Source organism: Branchiostoma lanceolatum, chromosome 19, assembly GCF_035083965.1.
Source record: "Branchiostoma lanceolatum isolate klBraLanc5 chromosome 19, klBraLanc5.hap2, whole genome shotgun sequence".
NCBI lineage: Eukaryota > Metazoa > Chordata > Leptocardii > Amphioxiformes > Branchiostomatidae > Branchiostoma > Branchiostoma lanceolatum.
In genome coordinates this window covers 7,370,883-7,391,665 of record NC_089740.1, presented here as the reverse complement: position 1 = coordinate 7,391,665, position 20,783 = coordinate 7,370,883, and the positions used below count along the sequence as shown (strand labels likewise).

The following is a 20,783-nucleotide window of genomic DNA, read 5'->3' as shown; positions in this document are numbered from 1 at the left end:
ATCTGAAGTTGATATATTTTGCCTGGTAGGTCTCTTGTGTTTATCTGACTCAGCAGCGACCTCTAACGAGCAATACGGGAAGTTCATTTTCAGAGATGCTCCTAGCTAGCTTGATGCGTGTACAGCAAGATTACATTTGAAGAATCAGTCAATCAAACAAGATGAGCAAATCTTTATTTTACAACATAGCAGATTCACGTGATAATATTGTTTATACTTACATTGGACATCATGTAGTACAATTACTGCTTCAGAATTGGACAATGAATGGACGAAAGACCTTTATTTATGCTATTACAAGCTCAGTACAGGTCATGGTGATCAAGTAGAAGTACAATTATAGTGATATAAGAACGTGATGTCTTATTTCATCTAAAGACAAATTAGTAGTACTATGTACAGATGCAATATCAGCTCGCTTCTTAAGACAGTTGCAGATGTAAGAAGTCATATTAATTAAAACATCGGCAAATCAGAAATGAGACACACAGGTAAATATCAAAGCTAATTGCAAAGATGAAAAATTCATCATCGATCCTTAATCTTAGCATTTTCTGACCGCTACCCACTTGGTCCAAAAATCGCCCCACTTATGACAACCAGTGCGATGAAAAAGGCGATCAAAATGCATCTGTCTATCTTTCCAGCCACGATTTTCCACTCCTTTTGTATCTTTTCATAACGGGACATCATTTCGTATTCTTTTTTGAGTTGTAGCAAGACTTTCCTAGCTCTCCTGACAAGCTGCGATGTCGCCTTTGCCCTATCAGTAGCAAACGATGCATCCAAGTCCTCTAGCTCAGTGACTTCGAGCACGTTGGCGTCCACCTTTTTTGGTGACACCTTAGGGGCGAGCCTTATTATGTTTGGATCCGGCGAACCGAGACAAAAGATACGTCGCAGCCATTTTGGGACGGGCTGGAGGTCGAACGTCTTGAAAAGTAGACTCAAGGTTAAGATGGTTAGAGCGGATGACGCAAACACGAGAAGAATGCTCACTCCCATAAATATGTCTGGAAAATGTTTTAAAAAAGAAACGTTAGATTTTAGTAACCATACTTACTTGTAACCATAGGGTGTGAAAATGCAAACAATTTATGGCAAGATAGTTAAGATTGAAAAATACAAATACTGTCTATGGCGCTGTCTATGTACTATCTGGATATGCTGTCTATGTAATGTCTATGTACTGTATTACTGTCTATTTACTGTCTATGTGCTGTCTATGCAATGTCTATGCGCTGATGATGCACTGTATTAATGCCTATGTGTTGTATAATACTGTCTATGTGCTGTCTATGCATATGTACTGCCAATGTGTTGTTTCGTACTGTCTACGTGCTGTTTATGTTCTGCCTATTACTGTCTATGTACTGTCCATGTACTGTCTATGTAACAAAATGGCTTCTGTTCTACGTACGTACTTATCAGAGGGATGGTTGTGGCGGTGTCTGGTAGATGTTTGTTAGCGACCTGTTCCAGCACAATCATGGACAGAAACGCGTTGATGCAGATGAACATTCTTTCTCCTGAATCCGGTGGCAACCAAAACCCACACACAGCCATAAACGCCAAGATCGCGCATGGCATGACTGTGTATAATACGAAAAATGTTGACCGCCGTTGTATGACGATTGTGTAAGTCATGTCATCCCACAATACACCGGGGCAGCAGGAGTACTCCACATGATTCACTTCCAGGTCAAAGGACAGCAGTTTCCATTCGGCGTTCTCGATAAACTGATTCGTATCTCCTGTCTCCGAACGATTGACTATCTTTAGTTTGGACGAGTCGTAAGTCCACGAGCCGATTTTCAGGGGGCATTTCTGCACGTCGAAAGGAAATCGAGCGATGTCCATGACACAAGTGCTGTGTATGGTGATCGGGTAATTCCAAAGCACTTCGCCGTCGCTTCGCACGATGGCGTTCGTGTCTGGTGTCTCTGACCAACCTTCCTCGTGCTCTCTGCGGGATCGATAAAAGCACCATTAATAGTGGGAAGAAATAAATATATACAAAAAAAACAAACCCGTGTTGGTACTCAAGTTTTAAACCGGGCCGATATTAGGAGGTAGAAGACCATAGCATGTCCAGAGCAAAAGATATAAACCCAGAAAGTTCTGCTACAATACTAAGGAAAGTCGCTAGCAGGCATAAAATCGACCGTCTTTATCGACTAATCATACATTATTGGCCAAAGTAGGTTGGAAACACAGAAACACAAATAATCACATATATGCACAAAACACAGTACCTCCTTCACAAAGGTAATGAGGTCGTGAAAAAGACTTGTTTTGTTTTGTCCTGGTAGACAATAGTTAAGTCCAATATTCTGAGATAGATTTATTTTTCACTATTGTGTAGCCCTACCTGTTATAATTGACGAGTCTTGGCCTCCAAATGTTCTCACTCCCAATTCTGATGCTGGAAATATTGCCGTATTCAGCAGGATTCCAGGTGAGAAAGTCATCTTTCCAACGCTACAATAAAGTAGTATATATTGTTTACTGCCTCTGTTTGTTTGTTTGTTTATTTGTTTAGGTCATCCAGTAGTAACATACATGGTAGTTTCTATTATTACTGGAGTATGCCATATACAAACATAAACACATTATGTACAATTTCAAATTGGCATATGATCGACCTTAAAACGACTACCATGAATTGAGGCTACACAATGAACCATTACCTTACAATCCTAACATTAAATAATTAAGATAAAATCTCACTTTTGAACTGTTTTTACGCTGTCTTTATACTTTGACTAACTGCTTGAAAATAAGTAGCATTCCGTCGTTATCTTATATTGCTTGTCAGTGAATACTTTCATTGGTAGATAAATTGCCATATTCTAGATGTATTGCGTGATGTTTCCTTGTCTTTCCCTCTGATTCTCTAAACTGTTAGTGATATTTTGAACATATGTATCCAGAAAAATGAATTTATAAAGATAAGTTCTTACGTGCACAAGCCAAAAGTTTATGACGAGGACTTGTCTTTGGGTGATCTGTGAATGACAATAAACAACATCAGTGTCTACTACATGTATGTGCTAATTAAACAATATCAGGTTGGCCGTCTTTCGCTTTGAACCTATGTTTTAGATTGATTGCACTAAGTCTTGCTACCACTATTTCTGTATATATATTTGTGTGTGTGTGTGTGTGTGTGTGTGTGTGTGTGTGTGTGTGTGTGTGTGTGTGTGTGTGTGTATGTATATATATGTGTGTGTGTGTGTGTGTGTGTGTGTGTGTGTGTGTATAAAGCCACGCGCACTGATCTGTAAAACCCTATCAGGGCAAAATATTATACATGTATAAAGGTTATCATTATCATTCTCGGATTACACATTTCAAAAGAATTTGTTTCACGCCACACCTTGCAATACAATACAGATATGACGTCAATATTGTGTGACGTCGGTACATTCCATTCTGCCAGGTGCGGCGCATCTTGTCGAGTTTAGCTTATTGTGACTGAACTGCTGTTTATATTCCAGCAACAAAAATGTAGGATTCAAGATGGGTTAGAGTAACTTTGCACAGTACCAGTTTGACTATCTGTATGAGGAACACGTCCAGTGATGTTTCAACGGCTTGTGTTGGGTCCCGTACAGGCCGGCCCTCTTTCTGATAATCTTTCAGTAACATGTCAGTCACTTCCCTCTCAGACACACCGGTAACTGGGCATATAGATAGTGTTAAAATGTCAGTAACATGTCAGTAACAATGCAGTAACATGTCAGTAACATGTTCACCACGTCCCTCCCAGACACACCGGTAACTGGGCATCGGTATATGGAATAATAACAACTGAAGTCAGAAGTCAGTAACTGACATGACAGTAATATGTCAGTAACTTACATGTCAGTAACATGTCTTTCCGACATATCAAAGGTATAAGAAACAGCAATGACTGCTTCAGGTTCCATACGTAACATTGCTTACACTACACTAGCTCGATACAAAGTAGTGGGCATTATAGTATAGTATGTGGAATATGCTTCTTCTCGATTCTTAAGTGTAACAGACGAAATAGGCAAAAACACAGGTTTTGAGATGGCAAGTTTGTCTAGACCAATTATAAATGTGGATGTGTCTGTATTACATAGATGAGGGAATAAGAAAAAAACGGTATTGATATATAAATGAACAAAGGAATTCTGAATATGACATTCATTGAACCAAGTTACAAGTTCGACAAAATATATCAAGCACTCTCTCTGTATCAGTGCTGTTAATAGATACACAAGACACAAAATTGCCAAAAAGCACCTTAAATTGCAATATAGAAAAGTACGTACCGATTTGAAAGTAACAGAGGCAAAGAAGGACAAACACGAAGACTGTTTTTGTTGCCATGATGATCTAGACGCTGCAAACAAGTAAACAATAATTATTGTAGATAATTTCTGAAACATGATATTGTGATTTGGCTGGCGTATACATGGTGAATACATTTCAGATATATATTCGCACGAGTATATGAACTAGAAAAAAAAAGCTATTAAGGTAGAAGTCGTACAAGTGAGCGTATGGGTTAGTAGTAAGATATATATTCCTGCTGTTGCTTTGTACATTGTTGTTGTGCCTTATCTGATAAATCAACAAACAATAGTGCACTTGTAACTTATCTCATAAATCAACTAACAATTGTGAACAACTTGGAACATCAAGTGATTTAGCCATTCGTAACATATTTCTGTACATGTGACTTATCATGTATTTATAGCATGTCTTACTTCTCACTTACTTAATAATTTAGACATGACATACTATTAACTGCCAACATGTTATATAGCACATACTAGGCTTGAAGTATATGCAGGCCTCGAAATTCTGTTTTGGAGATAGGTGCACTTGTGCGCCCAACCAACAAAATTATGCGCACAGAAAACAATGTTGGATACACCACATTAAAATAAAGTTGAATGTCAGCAAAACATAAGTTTGACACTACTGCGTCCCTTGATTAAGAACTTCAGTCTTTAATTCTATCCAGAGGTCAAATTTCAACAAAGTAATACATCAAATAAAGTACAACAAAGGGTTATATTGCTTTTTCTGATACTTGCATTTGAAGAATTTTCTCTACGCTAGTGTACAAGAGAACCGTTATCATATAGTGTACAAAATTATATAGGTGCACTGGTGCACCCACAGTCACAAATTAGGTGCACAGCTCCAATTTTGGGTGCACATAGGTGCACATGCACCCACTATTTCGATCCCTGATATGATATATATTGATACTCTATATTGGTACACATTTCCTGTATAGATAGCTACTATCTGTATTTAGTGGTTTAAGACTCATAATACGCGTATATAGCTTTCGATTAGTAGTCCATTTCGGTTATCTTGTGTAGACAATCTTCAAACGATCCAGACGTTTTTTCCTGGAAAAAATAAACTTTTGTCTGAAATTTCTACCTTCAAACTAAGTCATCTCACCTTGTTAAACGTTGCATCCTCGAAAGAGCACTATATCAACGCCACAATATCGCCCTGGTCTTTAAGATAATATTACTTCAGTCATATCAAGAAAGATGTCGTTATCAGACACTGTTACAATTGCTTTCACAATGTAGCAAAGAAAGAACTAAGGGTTTGCCCCCGTTTTTGACCCCTATGGGGGCTAGGCCTCAATAAATGCAGACGAGTCGTGTGTTGACATATGGTCGAACCAGTTATTTCGAATGCCTTTAGGCTCATTCTACCACATATCGTCCTCCTATGACCTCGGCAACAATATGGGTGCTTGCAAACTATTTTTCAAAAATATTTTCGTGGAAGAAGGGCGCAGCACATTTCAAGAGGTTGTCTAGTTCATCACCTTATTAGGATATAGTATAACCTCTGACGTTTGCCCCTAGTCAAGACTGCCAACGTCCTTCAAAACAAACTCAACAGATACAAATAAGAGTAAGGTAGGTGTGCCTTTAGTAGGGTAATCGGTTGGAAGAAATCAAACCAAACGTTTTGGCTGACATTTTGTCTACTTGGCGGCAGGTCGAACACGGGTACGTTTATTAGCTACAACTGTTTACTGTCGTATCAGTAAGTTGATCTATAGTTCACTGTGTCTTACTTGTTTTTCTCCGTGTGTATGTTTGTAGATATAACTTGCGTTGCTCTAGTTTTAGTGACAAAGAATAATCTTTAGGTCATAAGTCGTTCCAACTACTGACAATAATGATGCAGGCAGTCATATTATAGCAGCTGTGAGATTTTCACAGTTTCTTTCATATCCCTCCACAATACAAAGGTATATCTAATATACATAAAGCCTGTACTTGATATGTAATCAAGTATGATTATGTACTATCTATGTTCATGAATTGTGGAATTTGTGTTATAGATATTTTCTCTCCGAGTCAGAACGAAGAAGAAACGCCATGTTTTTCCGTATAACACTTGGACTATTGGTGTTGACCATGTTTGACAGTAAGTTGACTATTTTGTTCAGTATTAATTGTTCCAACATAGCCCATCCCTAGACATTATAGATCATTCTTTTTGTGTTTATCAAGGTAGTGATTTCTGAAATAATAACGTTTGTTTATGGAATGGTTGAAATTTTGTCCAGAACTGGTGAAGAGTTTATATTATTTTCAACTTGAATGCCCCAAGTGTTATTGTATGTGTAATATACTACATATATGTATGTCATCTGATACCATAATTTGTCAATATGTCAAATGATAATATATAAAGAACCTACCTGTACTATATATATGTTTATATATACAGTACTCGTTTACTGAAATGTGATAAGATATGAACATAAGAAACAGCATAAGCGTTCCACGAATGACTCTACAAGTAAATACTAGAATATATAGTATTTTGTAGAATAGATAAGTTTACGTGGAGTTGTAGAAGTTACCATGCTTCATACTTTATAGTCAAGTCAAAGTTAATTGCACAACTATTGCATCATGTACAATGTATGACAAATAACATGGAATGTTAACAACTCTCATATCGTACATATCATAATAATAATGATACTGATAACTTTATTGCACAACAATTGTACAAGGTACAAAGTATGGCATTCACTGGTACATAGATAACATTCTATTAGGCTAATCAGTCTATCTTATACAATATGGTGTAGTAGTATGGGAATGCAATGGGATTTTACAATCATTGGAGGAGTTTCTAACGTCTAGACATCCTTTGATATACTTCCCAATGTATACCATCACATCTCATACAAATTTTGTGTGACAAAGTTGTTATTATAATAGTTTATTGCAAATTCATGCCCGTAGGCTAATTGCATGTTGACAACAATGTCGAAATACAAATGTAAGGTAAAACAAAGGTATACATGAATACAAAATCATTCTATATTGCTATTCTACAGTAAGTTTCTATATCTTATTTTTACTTATCTCACAGTGACACAGGCCGTGCCTGAGGCTGAGTTGATACAGGACTTACTGGAAGACTACAGGAGGGAAACAAGGCCTGTGAAAGACTGGTCCACAACTGTCAACGTTGTCATGGCTGTTATCCTTGCACAAATCATAGAAGTGGTAAGGACTTGTGTCATACGTATCTGTTGCTTTGTTTTGTTGCCTTTGCCAAGAAGGTCATGATTTCTATACTATTTGTGGTTGGGTTTGTTTGAAGATGATTGAAGATGCATATGGACCTTTATGATCTTTGATAGGTGGATATGTTTCGGGAAAGCAAAGGTTCACGTTTGATAGTGGACCTCCTAGTAGCTTTCTGCGGTGTTGTTTTTCTGTTTTGATTCTTATAAGATTGATCAAATATGTTAACTACTCGCCTTACCTTACCTTCTTTATTTCAGAATTCCAGGGAGCAGATTATGACATCAAACTTGTGGTTTCGTTACGTGAGTTACTATGTACTTGTCAACTCTTTACACCAACAGTTACTTTCCTTGAAATGATTATGTGTTCTTTCAAACTGAGACAGACATTTGGGCGACCTGTGTATCTATCTGTCATTTTGATTGACATTTTTAACTGACAACAAAAACGTTGAACAGTATGCTGTACATTGTATGTTTCCAACATTTCCCATCGTTGTGATGAAAGCTATGTATGATATAAACAGATAAATATTACACTAAATGTGACGTAGTGAGTAAACTGTGATGTATTGTTCGCTGTACACAGAACTGGGTGGACGAGTATTTGACCTGGAATGTCACACAATATGGCGGCATCGAGAGCATCCATACGAACAGTGAGAATATATGGCGACCTGACATACTCGTCTACAACAGGTACCGTGTGATATACAATAATGCTATAATGACGCATGATATTTTTTCTGCTGTCTGAGATTGAAGACGGCTGTCCATTTACCGCGTGACAACTAGTAATCGATAACATGCAAGATAATAAGGTTGTTTTGCTTGTGGTCTATCCTTGTAGAATTCTTGTGTACCTATTGTAACGTAAAAGAGCGTTCTCACGGTGGTGCCCGCCATGTTGGTGTCCCTATTTGCATTTAGGTGGCTGACTGCTTATGCGGACACAAGGTATTTAGGTAACTGTATTCTTGAATAATTATTCCTCTTTCAACTATAGACATTTAATGTGGTTAGTTCAGGGGATCAGGAAATCTTTAGATGGCTGGGGTCATGATTCACTAGTGTGCAAATTGGGACACCAAAATGGCGGTGGGCAAAGCGATACCGCTACGTGTTAGCTCTCTAAACATAATTGTTTCTTTTTATTTTCATCCGCTAAAGACTCCAGGACGAAGGATGGTCATCCACCCCAGATACAAACGCGGAGGTTTTCTACGACGGAAGGGTGAACTGGTTTCATCCGGTCACTTTACGCTCCACCTGTCTGATGGACGTATCCCGCTTCCCGTACGACATTCAGCGGTGCCCTCTAACATTAGGTTTGTTTGCTTTTATTTACTTGTTATTTGTTTTTACTAGAGCTCTGCATTTCAAGAATACAAACACGTACTCGACGATCATCCTGGAATGCTCGATTAATATGATAACATAAATACAACCAAGAGATGCAATCTCACATACATAATGAAATGTTAGGAATGCACATAATTCGACATGATAGACATAAACTAAATTATTACACAAGGCTAGCTAAGACTACATACATGTGTATTATGTGAATAAATCTAACTATAGGATTAAATGTCACAGGTTCGTGGACGTACACCAATGATATGCTGGAAATGGAACGGGAAAATGGCACTGACAACGACAGAGAGGAATACATCGAGAACGGCGAGTGGTTCTTATTGTCGATAAGCGCCAAGAAAGATGTGATAAATGGATCCATTGGCGGCTACACCACTCTGACCTGGACTGTAGAGATCTCGAGGAGGGCCCTCTACTACAACTTCTACGTGGTGGCATCGAGCATCATTCTGGTCGTCCTCGGTCTGTTGACATTCAGTGTGCCGGCGGATTCCGGGGAGAAACTGTCCCTCAGTATCGTCATGTTGCTGTCACTAGTGGTCTTCATGGAACTGGTCACTGCAAGTCTGCCTGCCACTTCCACAAGCATTCCTCTTATTGGTGAGTTGCGTATAAAGAACAATCACCATTGTATTCCTATCCTATATCTATAAAAGTAACCTGTAGTTTTCTGTTTAATAAAGTACTATTCTTTTCCTGATTGCATTGTAAAAACGGCGTCGTAGAAGACGGTTGAACGTTGAACGTAACTACTACATAAAAATCTCTTTTATGAACATGGCATGAGATGAGCTTGTAACAAAGCTTCTTAACATGTCGTCAGCGGTGGGATTGCACGAGTTTAAGTGTTTATCTATTGGTTTGGCATAAACACGTTGCTACATGAACAGCCAGGGTTGCCCAACTAGCGCGAATAGCTATTTCTACCGGCCAATCAAAAAGATTTAAGTCTATCTCCGTTTGCTCTGTTGCAGGTCAGTTCTTTGGGGCAATGATCGTCCTGATCGCCTTGTCAGCCGCCATGACCATCTTCATCCTCGGCATTCACTACCGTGGCCCCAAAATCCGCCCTGTTCCTAACTGGCTGCGGAAGCTCTGCCGGCTGGAAAACAAGACCCAAGACAAGCCCTGGGTCCTCGTCGTCTTGGAGAACTCCAACAACAAGCGTAGGAGGGCAACCCTGCAATCCGTCACCGACGAGGAAATGGAAACGATCCACTCCGAGAAAGAGCATGTGGAGGGAATTGCAGACAATATGGACTACCTTCTGGCAAAGCACGAGAAGAAAGAGAGAAAGAGAGAAATGGAAGATGAGTGGCAGCAGCTGGCCATCATCTTTGACAGGTTCCTTCTTGCTGTGTTCTTCATCCTTTTGATCATTTTGTCGCTGTCTCTTCTGTTACCTAGTTACCTTGCACGTAACAATTAGTCCAACATTTCACTTCAGCTGGATTGTACAATCGATTAATTAAGGTGTAGAAAACATCGTTAAAGTAAGAAAGGGGTGTTTAAACTTATCTTAATTTTACTCAATAGCGAGAAATAGTCATTCACTGTGAGATTGCAATGTTTGCAATTTTCTTTTTTTCAATAAATAAGTAAGTATGTTAGATTACTGGACTATAAACCTATAATGTATGTGTAATAAGTAAAGGGATTATTGTGATTAATGGAAAGGCATTTCTGAGTCTATAGCTTCTGGATGATAGATTTTAAGTCAATAAGGAGATATACAATGCAGTCTTAGCATAAATATCATATTCAAGTTCACTTTATTCATTACACACAGATTCAGAAATTGCAGTGTCTATGTTATTTAAAAACATTCTGGTAAATTTTCTCCTGTACCTTTCATAGCATGTTCCAAATCCATAGAATGTTAAAAGGCGTTTGGTATAGTGTTTTAGTCTTAAGAAAAGTAAATAGTGACATAGTTTGACAATGGTTATCAACTGGGTATTCATCATATTCATAACAAATGTCTGAATAATGAATAAAAATTGTCTAATGACATTTTCTGGTTGGTTCTCTGTTCAAAGAATAATCAGACAATCAAATAAGGTCACTAATACAGCATAGTGTTTATACTATTGGATATCATGTAGTGCATTAAGATAATGTATTGGATTGGTCATCATTAAAACATTAGCAAACGATTGTGAAAACGGATATATATGAGACACAAACATATATAGCTTTGCAAAGATAACAACCACAAAACCTTTCATAATTCTTATATTTAACATTTTTCTGTCGACTACACATGTGGTCCAAAAATCGCTCCAGTTAGGACAACCAGAACAATGAAAAATGCGACCAAAAGGCATCTGTCTATCTTTCCAGCCAGGATTCTCCACTCCTTCTCTAGTCTCCCATAACGGGACATGCTTTGGTGTTCATCTTTGAGATGCTGCAAGACGTTTCTGGCTCTGAGCGTGCGGGAAGGCTGTAATGCTTCCATTGGCATTGCATCATCAGTCACAAACGACGCATCCATGTCCTCATGGTCATTGGCCTTTGGTGCGTTGACTATGTTTGGATGAAGGGGGCCAAGACAAAAGATATATCGCAGCCATTTTGGGACGGGCTGGAGGTCGAATGTCTTGAAATGCAGACTCAGGGTAAAGATGGTTAGAGCGGACGATGTGCCAGCAAGAAGGATGGTCGCAATGAAGAATGCGCCTGAAAAAATAACAACGTTTGGCTTTAGTAAACAAAGTTTAATGTGAATCTACAAGTTATGGCAAAGCAGATGATTAAGATATTGTTTATGGCGCTGTTTATGTATTATTTGTTTGCTGTTTATGTACTGTCTATGATTATGCATTGGCTATGTACTGACTACATACTGTCTTTGTGGATGCCGTTTACTATTATGTACTGTCTATGTACTGTCTATACACTGTCTATGTGCTGTTTATGTACTGTCTATGATTATGCATTGGCTATGTACTGACTATATACTGTCTATATGTGTTGTTTACTTTTATGTACTGCCTGTGTACTGCCTATGCCTGTGTCCAGTCTATGCTAAAATATCTTATGCTATACGTACTTATTAGAGGGATGCTTGTGGCGGTGTCTGGAAGATGATGGGTAACGACCTGCAACAACCAAGTCAGAGACAGCAGCAAGGTGAAACAAAGCAGTAACCTTTCCCCTGAATCCGGTGGCAACCAAAACCCACACACAGCCATAAAAGCCATGAGCACGCTTGGCGAGACAAAGTAGAGCACGTAAAACTTCGAACGCCGTTTTATGGTGATTGTGTACGTCATGTCGTCCCACAATACACCGGGGCAGCAGGAGTACTCCACATGATTCACTTCCAGGTCAAAGGACAGCAATGTCCATTCACCGTTTTCAATAAACTCATCCATATTCCCTCTGACAGAAACATTGAGTAGCTTCAGGCTGGATGCATCGTAGGTCCAGGAGCCAAACTTCAGGGGACATCTCTGCACGTCGAAAGGAAAGTTAACAATGTCCAGGACACATGTGCTGTGTATGGTAATTGGGTACGCCCAAAGCACTTCGCCGTTGCTTCGCACGATGGCGTTCGTGTCCGGTGTCTTTGACCAACCTTCTTCGTGCTGTCTGCGGGAGTCAACCAAAACGTCATTGATATTGCGAAGAAATAAAACTACAGAAAAAAACAGGCCCATACATACACATACATGCGCAAGGCACACACACTTTCAGCCTGCACTAGTACAGGAAGATCAAGACCATAGCATGTCCAGAGCAAAAGATACAAAAAACAGAAAATTCTGCTACAGTACCAAGAAAAATCGCTAGGAGGCCCAATCTAGTATGTCCTTATTTGGAATATCCTGTCATTAGCATTGGTCTTACTCTTTTGCTTTGTCTTGGTAGACAATACAATTTTTAATCAGTAAAGTCCAATATTTTTACTTAAGACAGTTTGAAGACTGGCTTTAGTTGTCGTTGTTTTGTAGCCCTACCTGTTATAATGCACGAGTCTTGCCCTCCATATCTTATTAATCCCAAGTCTGATACTTGAAATGTTGTCATATTCAGCAGGATTCCAGGATAGAAAGTCGTCCTTCCACCGCTGCAAGAAATTGGTGTACAATGTAGTAATGCAACTAAAGAGTTACAACAGCGGATGTTTTTGGACGTCTGTCATCTTTCGTAAGAAAACCATGACTGCTAATACTTTGCACTGCAGCTAGGTGTCGCTGCTTCAGTGTGAAGAATGCGGTCCCAAACTTTTTTCTGTGAACTGTAATTTCAGGCATCTAATTATTTGCGTTGGATTCATCGTTTGATAAGCTGCTTTAAGTGAACTGTAAGCCTACTTAAATATTATTTCGTTATCCTACATTGCTTATGAATATCTTCACAAATTGACCAATCTATTTGCCCTGTTGTATGCAAATGTTATGTGTTTCCATTTTGTTCATTCTGACATTTTAAAGTGTTGTAATGGTTTACGATTATGGCTTATGCATAACCTATGCAACCAGATCCATGTAGTTTTTAAACAGAATTTCTTACCTGCAGAAGCCACAAGTTAACGATGAGGACCTGTCTTTGGGGGACCTGCAAATAGCAAAATCCAACATCAGTGTCTACAGACAACATGTTCTAGGCAGGGTTGTTTTGAACCAGCCGCCAAGCCACGTCGAGAGTTCTATGCATTTCTCTTTTCCTTCCGCGAGAGAAAGTAGTCCGTTCCATGCGCGCGGGCGTCGACACCCTTCGCAGGGAAGCAGATTGATATGAATGCAAAGAAAGACTGTTCTATTTCCGTTCCATCGAGAGCGTGGCTTGGCGGCTGGAACAGTCTTTATTTTGACAGACGATACGTTTCTGGTAACTATATGTAAATTCGTATCTATATACTTTTGTTTATGTTTCGTGTATGTGATGGTGTAATGTGTGTGTGTGTGTGTGTGTGTGTGTGTGTGTGTGTGTGTGTGTGTGTGTGTGTGTGTGTGTGTATGTGTGTGTGTGTGTGCACGTGTCTGTGTGCGTATTTTTGTGTGTAAATCCAATGACCTGTACTTAGCCCAGTCAATGTAGAAATCATGATCATTTGATTATACAGTCAATTAGAAATGGGTTCGCGCCACTCCTTGCAAACAATACCATTCTGAAGTCATTGTGACGTCATCCCATTCCACTTGGCTATTCATTCTACATTATGTCAAGTTAACTACACAACGAATATCATCATAATTTCTCTATTGTTGTTGAAATTGCTGTTTATATTCCAACTAAAGAAGTTAGGATTCGAGATGATTTAGAGTGATTTTGCGTCGTACCAGTTTGACTATCTGTATCAGGAACACATCCAGCGATGTTACAACGGCTTGTGTTGGGTCTTGTACAGGCCGGCCCTCTTTCTGATAGCCTGTCAGTAACATGTCCACCACTTCCCTCTCAGTCACGCCAGTAACTGGGTATTAGAAATAGTGGTAAGTTGTCAGTAATTTGTCAGTTGCAATCCAGTAACATGTCAGTTACATGTACGACACCACGGTAACGGGGTATGAAAAGTAGTACTAGTGCACTGCCGGTAACATGATAGTCAGTAACATGTCAACAAACTTCCCTCTTGTACACAGCGGCACATGGGTAGGCTATGAGAAATAGTGGTAAACTGTCAGTAATATGTCAGTAACATATCAGTAACATGTCAGTAAAGTGTCAGTAACGTGCCCGCCACTTTCCTCTCCGACACACTGGTAACTGGGCAATAGTAATGGCCGACTTAGATTCCTAATATATAATAGCTTTCAGTACATTTCTTGTATATACTCAATCATACTGTCCAAGCAGAGGTTAGTGGAGAAGATCATGACCTTTTTATCCTCTGTCCCATTTTTTGAGAGTATCAAAATACATGAAATCTCACTTCATTACTACTAATGTTGAAAAATAAAGAAGGGGACAAATTTACCAAAGAGCACATAAATTTGCAATATAAAAAGGTACTTACCATTTTGAAAGTAACAGAGGTACAACAGAACAAAGGCGAATGCAGTCACCGTTGCCATGGTAATCAAGATGCTGAAAATGAGTCAAGAAATGTCAGTAAGTTCGGAAACATAATATTGGTTGGCGCACTCGTACGTGTATATATCAATACAGTATACACGTACATACATGCACACGTATATACAGTAATAACGCTGTGCCTTTTATATGAAAAGAAAGAAACAATAGTAGAACATCTAGTGGCTTAATCATCAGTTACATATTTCTGTACACATGATATACCGTATATTGATTGTATATCAGTAAACTTGGTTCATTTAGTTGGACATGCGACTCTGTGGCAAAAAATGCACATATATTAGGCTTTAATCTATGATTATGTTGATATCACGTATATCTAAACACATTCTATATTTTTGGTTATCTGCCTTTAGTGGTTTAAGACTATAATACATAGTGGTCGATTAATAGTCCTTAACTTTTATACTCTTTTTGTGCAAACAATTTTTCAACGATCCAGACGATTAAACAGGTGCCCGAAATATACACCTTCAAACAAAGCCATTTGTCTTACCTTGTTAGTTGTCGTCTTCTTAAAAGAACACGAGATTTACACCACAATATCACTCTGGTCTTTAAGAGGATATCACTGATACCAAAACCATCTTAAGACAATGAACTGTCTGGATTCAGGATCCGGACATGTGGACATTGTTACAATTACACTCGCACTGTAACAAAGAAAGGACTCAGAGTTTGCCCCCGGTTTTGACCTCATGCGGGCCAGGCCTCGTGTAAACGTGCCTCGCTCCTAACTATCGTCAAACCTGTTCTTTCGAAGGCCTCGAGGCTCACTCCCAGGGCACACTTTCGTCCTATGACATAAGCTACAATTATGGGGCATGCAAACTAACCTCGTGTCATTGGACTTTTTCGAAGACAAAGTACGGGTGAATCAAATTCCAAAATACAGTTTCAGTGCATCGCTCTGTTGAGATACAACCATCTTTTCTTTGACATTTGTCTCTTAATCTGATCTAGACTGCCACCGCCTTTTAAAACAGTTACATAAGAAGCAGTTACAAACGATTAAGGTGTGCCATTAACGGGACCACGGGGTAATTAGTCGGAAAAAGTTGAGCTGAACATTTTGACTGACCTTGGCGACAAATCGACTGTTTTAGTCGCTAATACTGTTTATTGTGTCGCATGGTAATTGATCGTTTATTGGTGCTTACGTCTTGTTTCTTCGTGTGTATTTTTGTATAATATACTTACTTTTCTCTAGCTTTCTTGACAGAGAACCATAGTTTAGGTAATAGGTCATAGAAACTGTCCTTTGTGATTGGGTGTTACGTCCGTTAATCCAAAGTGGACCACTTACATAATTAGAAATGCAGCCAGTCGTATGTAACAACCGTGTGAATTTCACAGCTTCTATTATGTCCGTCCTTTAGTACTAGTCAACATATCAAATGCCTATGCTTCACTAGTGATAAGTGTCTTGCAATCAAGTGTATATACTTAATGCGTTATTTGTGACATTTTTGTTGAGATACTTAAAATAGACTATTTTCACGAGTCGCGACCAAGAAGATATACACCATGTTGTTCTGTATATCACTGGGGTTATTGTTGTTGACCACATGTGAAAGTAAGTTGTCTTTTTTTTGCATCATGGTGTATTGAATGTTCCAACATAGCCCGTTTCAGAGCATTTTGTGATGTTAAGATATACACTTTTAAAAGAATAACACGTTTATGGAATTGTTAATATTTTGTCAAGAACTGGTGGAGGAAGAATACTATTGTCTAATCAAATGGCTCGAATATTATGATGAGTGTAATATAGTATATGAACATTTGTTGCAATTGCTAAAAAGGACCAAATTTGACTACACAGACAGACACATATGAATACACATATGACTTATAAAGAATCCCTGCAAGAGAAATATAGCGTTGAAAATTTCACTAAAGACTGTACAAGTCTATAACATCAACCTATACAATATAGTAATTTTTTTTTACTGTAGATTAGTTTCTGAGAGTTGTTGTCAAGTAGTACAAGTTGCCATGCATTGTATCTTGATATCCAGCTGTTGTGCGATGAAGCTGTTATTATTACTTTTTTCACAGTGACACAGGGAGTGTATGAGGCTGAACTGATACAGACGTTACTGAAGGACTACAGCACGGACGCGAGGCCTGTAAAAGACGCGTCCACAACAGTGACCGTTGCTATTGACGTTATCATTGCCCAGATCTTAGAAGTGGTGAGGACTTGTCTCATTTTATTCGTCTTCATTCGATTGCTTTGCCTTTGTGTGAACAAGGAGATTCGTTTGTTTTGTCTTTGTTTGAAGTAGGATAGTTACTGTTAGAATTCGTTAACTACTCGTATCGTATGTTTCAGAATTCCAGAGAGCAGATTATGACCTCAAACTTGTGGAATCGTTACGTGAGTCTACTACTACTATTACTACTACTACTACTACTACTACTGCTACTACTGCTACTACTGCTACTACTGCTACTACTGCTACTACTACTGCTACTACATGTACTACTACTTCTACAGTACTTCTGCCACTAGCACTACTACTACTACTTTAAATTGCATTTACAATTACTTCGCTTGAAATATATTGCACTTATGTATTCTCTGTCAAAGTGAGGCAAACATTTTGGCTAGTTATTGTGCAATTTGAATTTAACACTGCCGTATATTGTTGTGGTTGTTAATGAATGTAACAAACTGTAAAGTACTATTTGCTGTACACAGCACTGGGTAGATGAGTATTTGACCTGGAACGTCACAAAATATGGCGGCATCGAGAGTATCCACACGAACAGTGAGAATATATGGCGGCCTGACATAGTTGTCTACAACAGGTAAGGTGTGATACTCTATACACGCGTGATTTCTATCTCTTGTCAGATTTGCAGACAGTAGTCATTTTTCTATGACAACTAATCTCCATGTAAAATGCCAACGTCGTCTCCAATACAAGTCGTGTGTCTAACTATAAAGTAACACGTTTTTAATTGTGCTGGCCGCCATGTTGGTGTCCCTATTTGCATTAAAGGGATTGCAGCTCAATCGTATACGTGATGTTTGTGTATTCTTTGTATTTTTATTTGAACTGTATGCAATCAATGTGGTTATTTGGGAAGGGAAAGCGACATTTAGATGTCAGAAAACGCAAGAGGTACAATTTATCATTCACTGAAATGCAAATTGGGACACCGACATGGGGATTAATACTGCGATGACGTTCAATACATTAATGTTTCTTTTCATTTTCTTTCTCTGAAGAATTCAGGACGAGGGATTTTCATCCACCCCAGACACAAACGCGGAGGTCTTTTACGACGGAAGGGTGAACTGGTTCCATCCGGTCACTGTACGATCCACCTGTCTGATGGACGTATCCCGCTTCCCGTACGACATTCAACGATGCCCTATAACATTAGGTTTGTTTGTTTGTCTGCGTGGTTTTGTTTGTTTATGAGGACTGTGCATTTTTAAAATACAGTTTACCAACATATACTTGACAACCACCCTGGGATGTTCAACTAAAATGACAACATGAATACAATAAAGTGGTGCACTTTCACATACGTAATAACACCTTTCCCCTATTCTAAAGAATGTACATAATTTTACTCGATAGACCATTACACAAGACTTACTACGGTTACAAATGACAAGAAACCTAACGATATGATTGAAATTTCACAGGTTCGTGGACGTACAGCAATGATCTGCTAGACATCGAAAGGGAAGATAACCCTGGAAGCAACACAGAGAGTGAATACACCGAGAACGGGGAGTGGATCTTACTGTCAGTAAAGGCCGAGAAAGGTCTGATAAACACACCCACAGGTGCCCACACAACTGTGACTTGGACAGTAGAGATCGCTAGGAGGGCCCTGTACTACAACTACTACGTGTTGGCAACGAGCTTCGTCCTGGTCGCCGTCGGTCTGTTAACGTTCAGTGTGCCGGCGGATTCCCTGGAGAAGTTGTCCCTCAGCATCGTCATGTTGCTGTCACTGATAGTCTTCATGGGACTGGTAATTGAAAGCCTGCCTGCAACTTCCTTTAACATACCCCTTATTGGTGAGTCGCGATCTAAACTATTATAAAAGTTAGCACCATTGCATTCCTATATTTAGAAGAGCAGCATGCAGTTTTCTGTTATCAATAAAGGACTATTTCATTGCAAAATAGACATCCCTTAATCTTTAAAAAAAGGTTGGACGTAAATATAGAAATACCTTTGTTTCTCATGAAAATGAACAAGGCATGACATAGCCAAAACTGAAGCTTCTGAAAACTTCACAACATGGTGTCAGCGGTGGGATTGCACGAGTTTAAATGTATTTCTATTTGCCCTGTTGCAGGTCAGTTCTTTGGGGCAATGATCGTCCTGATCGCCTTGTCAGCCGCCATGACCATCTTCATCCTCGGTCTCCACTACCGTGGCCCTCAAATCAGCCCTGTTCCCAACTGGCTGCGGAAGCTCTGCCGGCTGGAGAACAAGACACAATTGCCAGACAATGAATGGGTCCTCCTCGTCCTGGAGAACCGAAAGAAGAAGCCCAAGAAGCCCACCCTGTCTTCCGCCACCGAGGAGGAAATAAACACTCTCGTCTCCCATAAAGAGAATCTTGAAGGGATCGCCGACAACATCGACTACTTCATGGGAAAATACGAGAAGAAAGAAAAGAAGAGAGAGATGGAAGATGAGTGGCAGCAGCTGGCTATCATCTTTGACAGGTTCCTGCTTGCTGTGTTCTTCGTTATTTTGATCATACTGTCGCTCTCTCTTCTGTTACCTAACAGCTAGTTGACTACAATTAGTTACGTATTCCACTCCAGCTGCATTGTACAATTAAGGTGTAGAGCATCATTAAGATAAGCACGGGTGCTTTGGGGGTGGGGAGTTGTGTTTCTAGTTGTGCGCATGCGAAAGATTAGTCTCGCGAGAACTCCCTGTGTGGTACTGCGAGATCTTGTTATAAGAAAGGGTGTTGAAAGTCCCCTATACATTGTGTATTAGATTTTACTGAATTACGACAAATAGTTATTCACTCTAACATTGAAGTGTTAGCATTTTCTGTAGCTCAACATATATGTTAATGCTGGCACATATGTCATCTAATGTTAAACTCGTAATATACGTGATTCATATAAGTAAAGGAAAGTAATTATCATAATCATAATTGAAAGGATGTTTCTATGTCCAAAGCTGCTTGGTGAGTTAGTCAATCACTGTTTTATTAAGCACATGGCTAGTTGGGATACATTTAAAGTTGTCCATGCAGATGGATTGTACAGTAAGATGTAGAAAATATAGTAACAGTAACAAAATATGTTTAAGATTCCCTACAAAGTGTAGACAGTTTCAGTAGGTGAATACTAGTATATGGATGATAACTGGTGCAGATGGAAATTGAAGCTAAGTAAAAAGGACTGAAAATTGCAATCATGTATGAAAGGGTGTTTCTATGTCTAAAACTGCTTCGGGAGAAAGTCAATCAGTAGAAATGTATCATTGCAATGTATTCCCAGCAGAGATATTGTATCAAATCAAACTTTGTATTTTGACATGGCTTGCTGTATGTTATTGAAATGTACTGCATTTTCAACGACATGTTTTACATCCAATTAAAGAAGATGAGCCTTCTATTCTTTAGATAAGAAGATAGGGGCATATCTTGTTACTAATCATAAACAGGGTGATATGTAGTGTACATGTGTCATTTGGCTTGATACTAAATAAATGCTGTCTAATGGCACATTTTTCTTGTTCTGTGATCGATTCTTCTTAAATCTCAAGCTATCCAATACAATCCTACA

The 20,783-nt window shown here is 39.0% G+C and overlaps 4 protein-coding genes across 7 annotated transcripts; 2 read left to right on the top strand and 2 right to left on the bottom strand.

Annotated features, from left to right (window-relative positions):
- Nucleotides 1-157: 157 nt before the first annotated feature.
- On the bottom strand, nt 158-5,590 carry LOC136426052 (acetylcholine receptor subunit alpha-like). The gene is made up of 7 exons (XM_066414986.1): nt 5,455-5,590; nt 4,305-4,375; nt 3,550-3,683; nt 2,964-3,008; nt 2,372-2,481; nt 1,425-1,966; nt 158-1,013 (listed from the first exon to the last, which is right to left on the bottom strand). Exons 2-7 carry the CDS (start codon nt 4,360-4,362, stop codon nt 562-564), a joined length of 1,341 nt encoding a protein of 446 aa, XP_066271083.1. The 5' UTR covers nt 4,363-4,375; nt 5,455-5,590; the 3' UTR covers nt 158-561.
- Nucleotides 5,591-5,715: 125 nt separating this feature from the next.
- Nucleotides 5,716-20,722, top strand: LOC136425558 (neuronal acetylcholine receptor subunit alpha-10-like). Of its 4 annotated transcripts, none has more exons than XM_066414475.1 (8): nt 5,716-5,819; nt 6,362-6,447; nt 7,411-7,547; nt 7,829-7,873; nt 8,160-8,269; nt 8,741-8,898; nt 18,660-19,040; nt 19,325-20,722. In XM_066414475.1, exons 1-8 carry the CDS (start codon nt 5,737-5,739, stop codon nt 19,768-19,770), a joined length of 1,446 nt encoding a protein of 481 aa, XP_066270572.1. In that variant the 5' UTR covers nt 5,716-5,736; the 3' UTR covers nt 19,771-20,722. The 4 variants fall into 4 exon arrangements, with proteins under 4 accessions (XP_066270572.1, XP_066270571.1, XP_066270574.1 ...); XM_066414474.1 differs by lacking the exons at nt 18,660-19,040; nt 19,325-20,722 and adding exons at nt 9,170-9,547; nt 9,922-10,960; XM_066414477.1 differs by lacking the exons at nt 18,660-19,040; nt 19,325-20,722 and adding exons at nt 9,170-9,547; nt 9,922-10,960 and having other exon boundaries at nt 5,716-5,930.
- LOC136425559 (neuronal acetylcholine receptor subunit alpha-9-II-like) lies at nt 11,167-14,982 on the bottom strand. The gene is made up of 6 exons (XM_066414478.1): nt 14,916-14,982; nt 14,239-14,372; nt 13,469-13,513; nt 12,913-13,022; nt 12,003-12,544; nt 11,167-11,629 (listed from the first exon to the last, which is right to left on the bottom strand). The coding sequence occupies exons 1-6, from the start codon at nt 14,971-14,973 to the stop codon at nt 11,205-11,207; spliced, it is 1,314 nt and encodes a 437-aa protein (XP_066270575.1). The 5' UTR covers nt 14,974-14,982; the 3' UTR covers nt 11,167-11,204.
- LOC136425802 (neuronal acetylcholine receptor subunit alpha-9-like) lies at nt 16,354-18,429 on the top strand. The gene is made up of 5 exons (XM_066414745.1): nt 16,354-16,568; nt 17,054-17,190; nt 17,331-17,375; nt 17,700-17,809; nt 18,234-18,429. Exons 1-5 carry the CDS (start codon nt 16,520-16,522, stop codon nt 18,427-18,429), a joined length of 537 nt encoding a protein of 178 aa, XP_066270842.1. The 5' UTR covers nt 16,354-16,519.
- Nucleotides 20,723-20,783: the final 61 nt, after the last annotated feature.

Excerpts from the sequence above, each read along its gene's own strand:
- LOC136426052 (XM_066414986.1), bottom strand. The coding sequence starts at position 4,362 with ATGGCAACAAAAACAGTCTTCGTGTTTGTCCTTCTTTGCCTCTGTTAC. Across the intron at positions 2,482-2,963 it reads TAAACTTTTGGCTTGTGCAC|CGTTGGAAAGATGACTTTCT; the intron begins GTAAGAACTTAT and ends ACTTTATTGTAG. Across the intron at positions 1,967-2,371 it reads AGACTCGTCAATTATAACAG|AGAGCACGAGGAAGGTTGGT; the intron begins GTAGGGCTACAC and ends TCGATCCCGCAG.
- LOC136425558 (XM_066414474.1), top strand. The coding sequence starts at position 5,737 with ATGACCTCGGCAACAATATGGGTGCTTGCAAACTATTTTTCAAAAATA. Across the intron at positions 7,874-8,159 it reads CAAACTTGTGGTTTCGTTAC|AACTGGGTGGACGAGTATTT; the intron begins GTGAGTTACTAT and ends CGCTGTACACAG. Across the intron at positions 8,899-9,169 it reads GCGGTGCCCTCTAACATTAG|GTTCGTGGACGTACACCAAT; the intron begins GTTTGTTTGCTT and ends TAAATGTCACAG.
- LOC136425559 (XM_066414478.1), bottom strand. The coding sequence starts at position 14,973 with ATGGCAACGGTGACTGCATTCGCCTTTGTTCTGTTGTACCTCTGTTAC. Across the intron at positions 13,023-13,468 it reads TTAACTTGTGGCTTCTGCAG|CGGTGGAAGGACGACTTTCT; the intron begins GTAAGAAATTCT and ends AATTTCTTGCAG. Across the intron at positions 12,545-12,912 it reads AGACTCGTGCATTATAACAG|ACAGCACGAAGAAGGTTGGT; the intron begins GTAGGGCTACAA and ends TGACTCCCGCAG.
- LOC136425802 (XM_066414745.1), top strand. The coding sequence starts at position 16,520 with ATGTTGTTCTGTATATCACTGGGGTTATTGTTGTTGACCACATGTGAA. Across the intron at positions 17,191-17,330 it reads TTGCCCAGATCTTAGAAGTG|AATTCCAGAGAGCAGATTAT; the intron begins GTGAGGACTTGT and ends CGTATGTTTCAG. Across the intron at positions 17,376-17,699 it reads CAAACTTGTGGAATCGTTAC|CACTGGGTAGATGAGTATTT; the intron begins GTGAGTCTACTA and ends TGCTGTACACAG.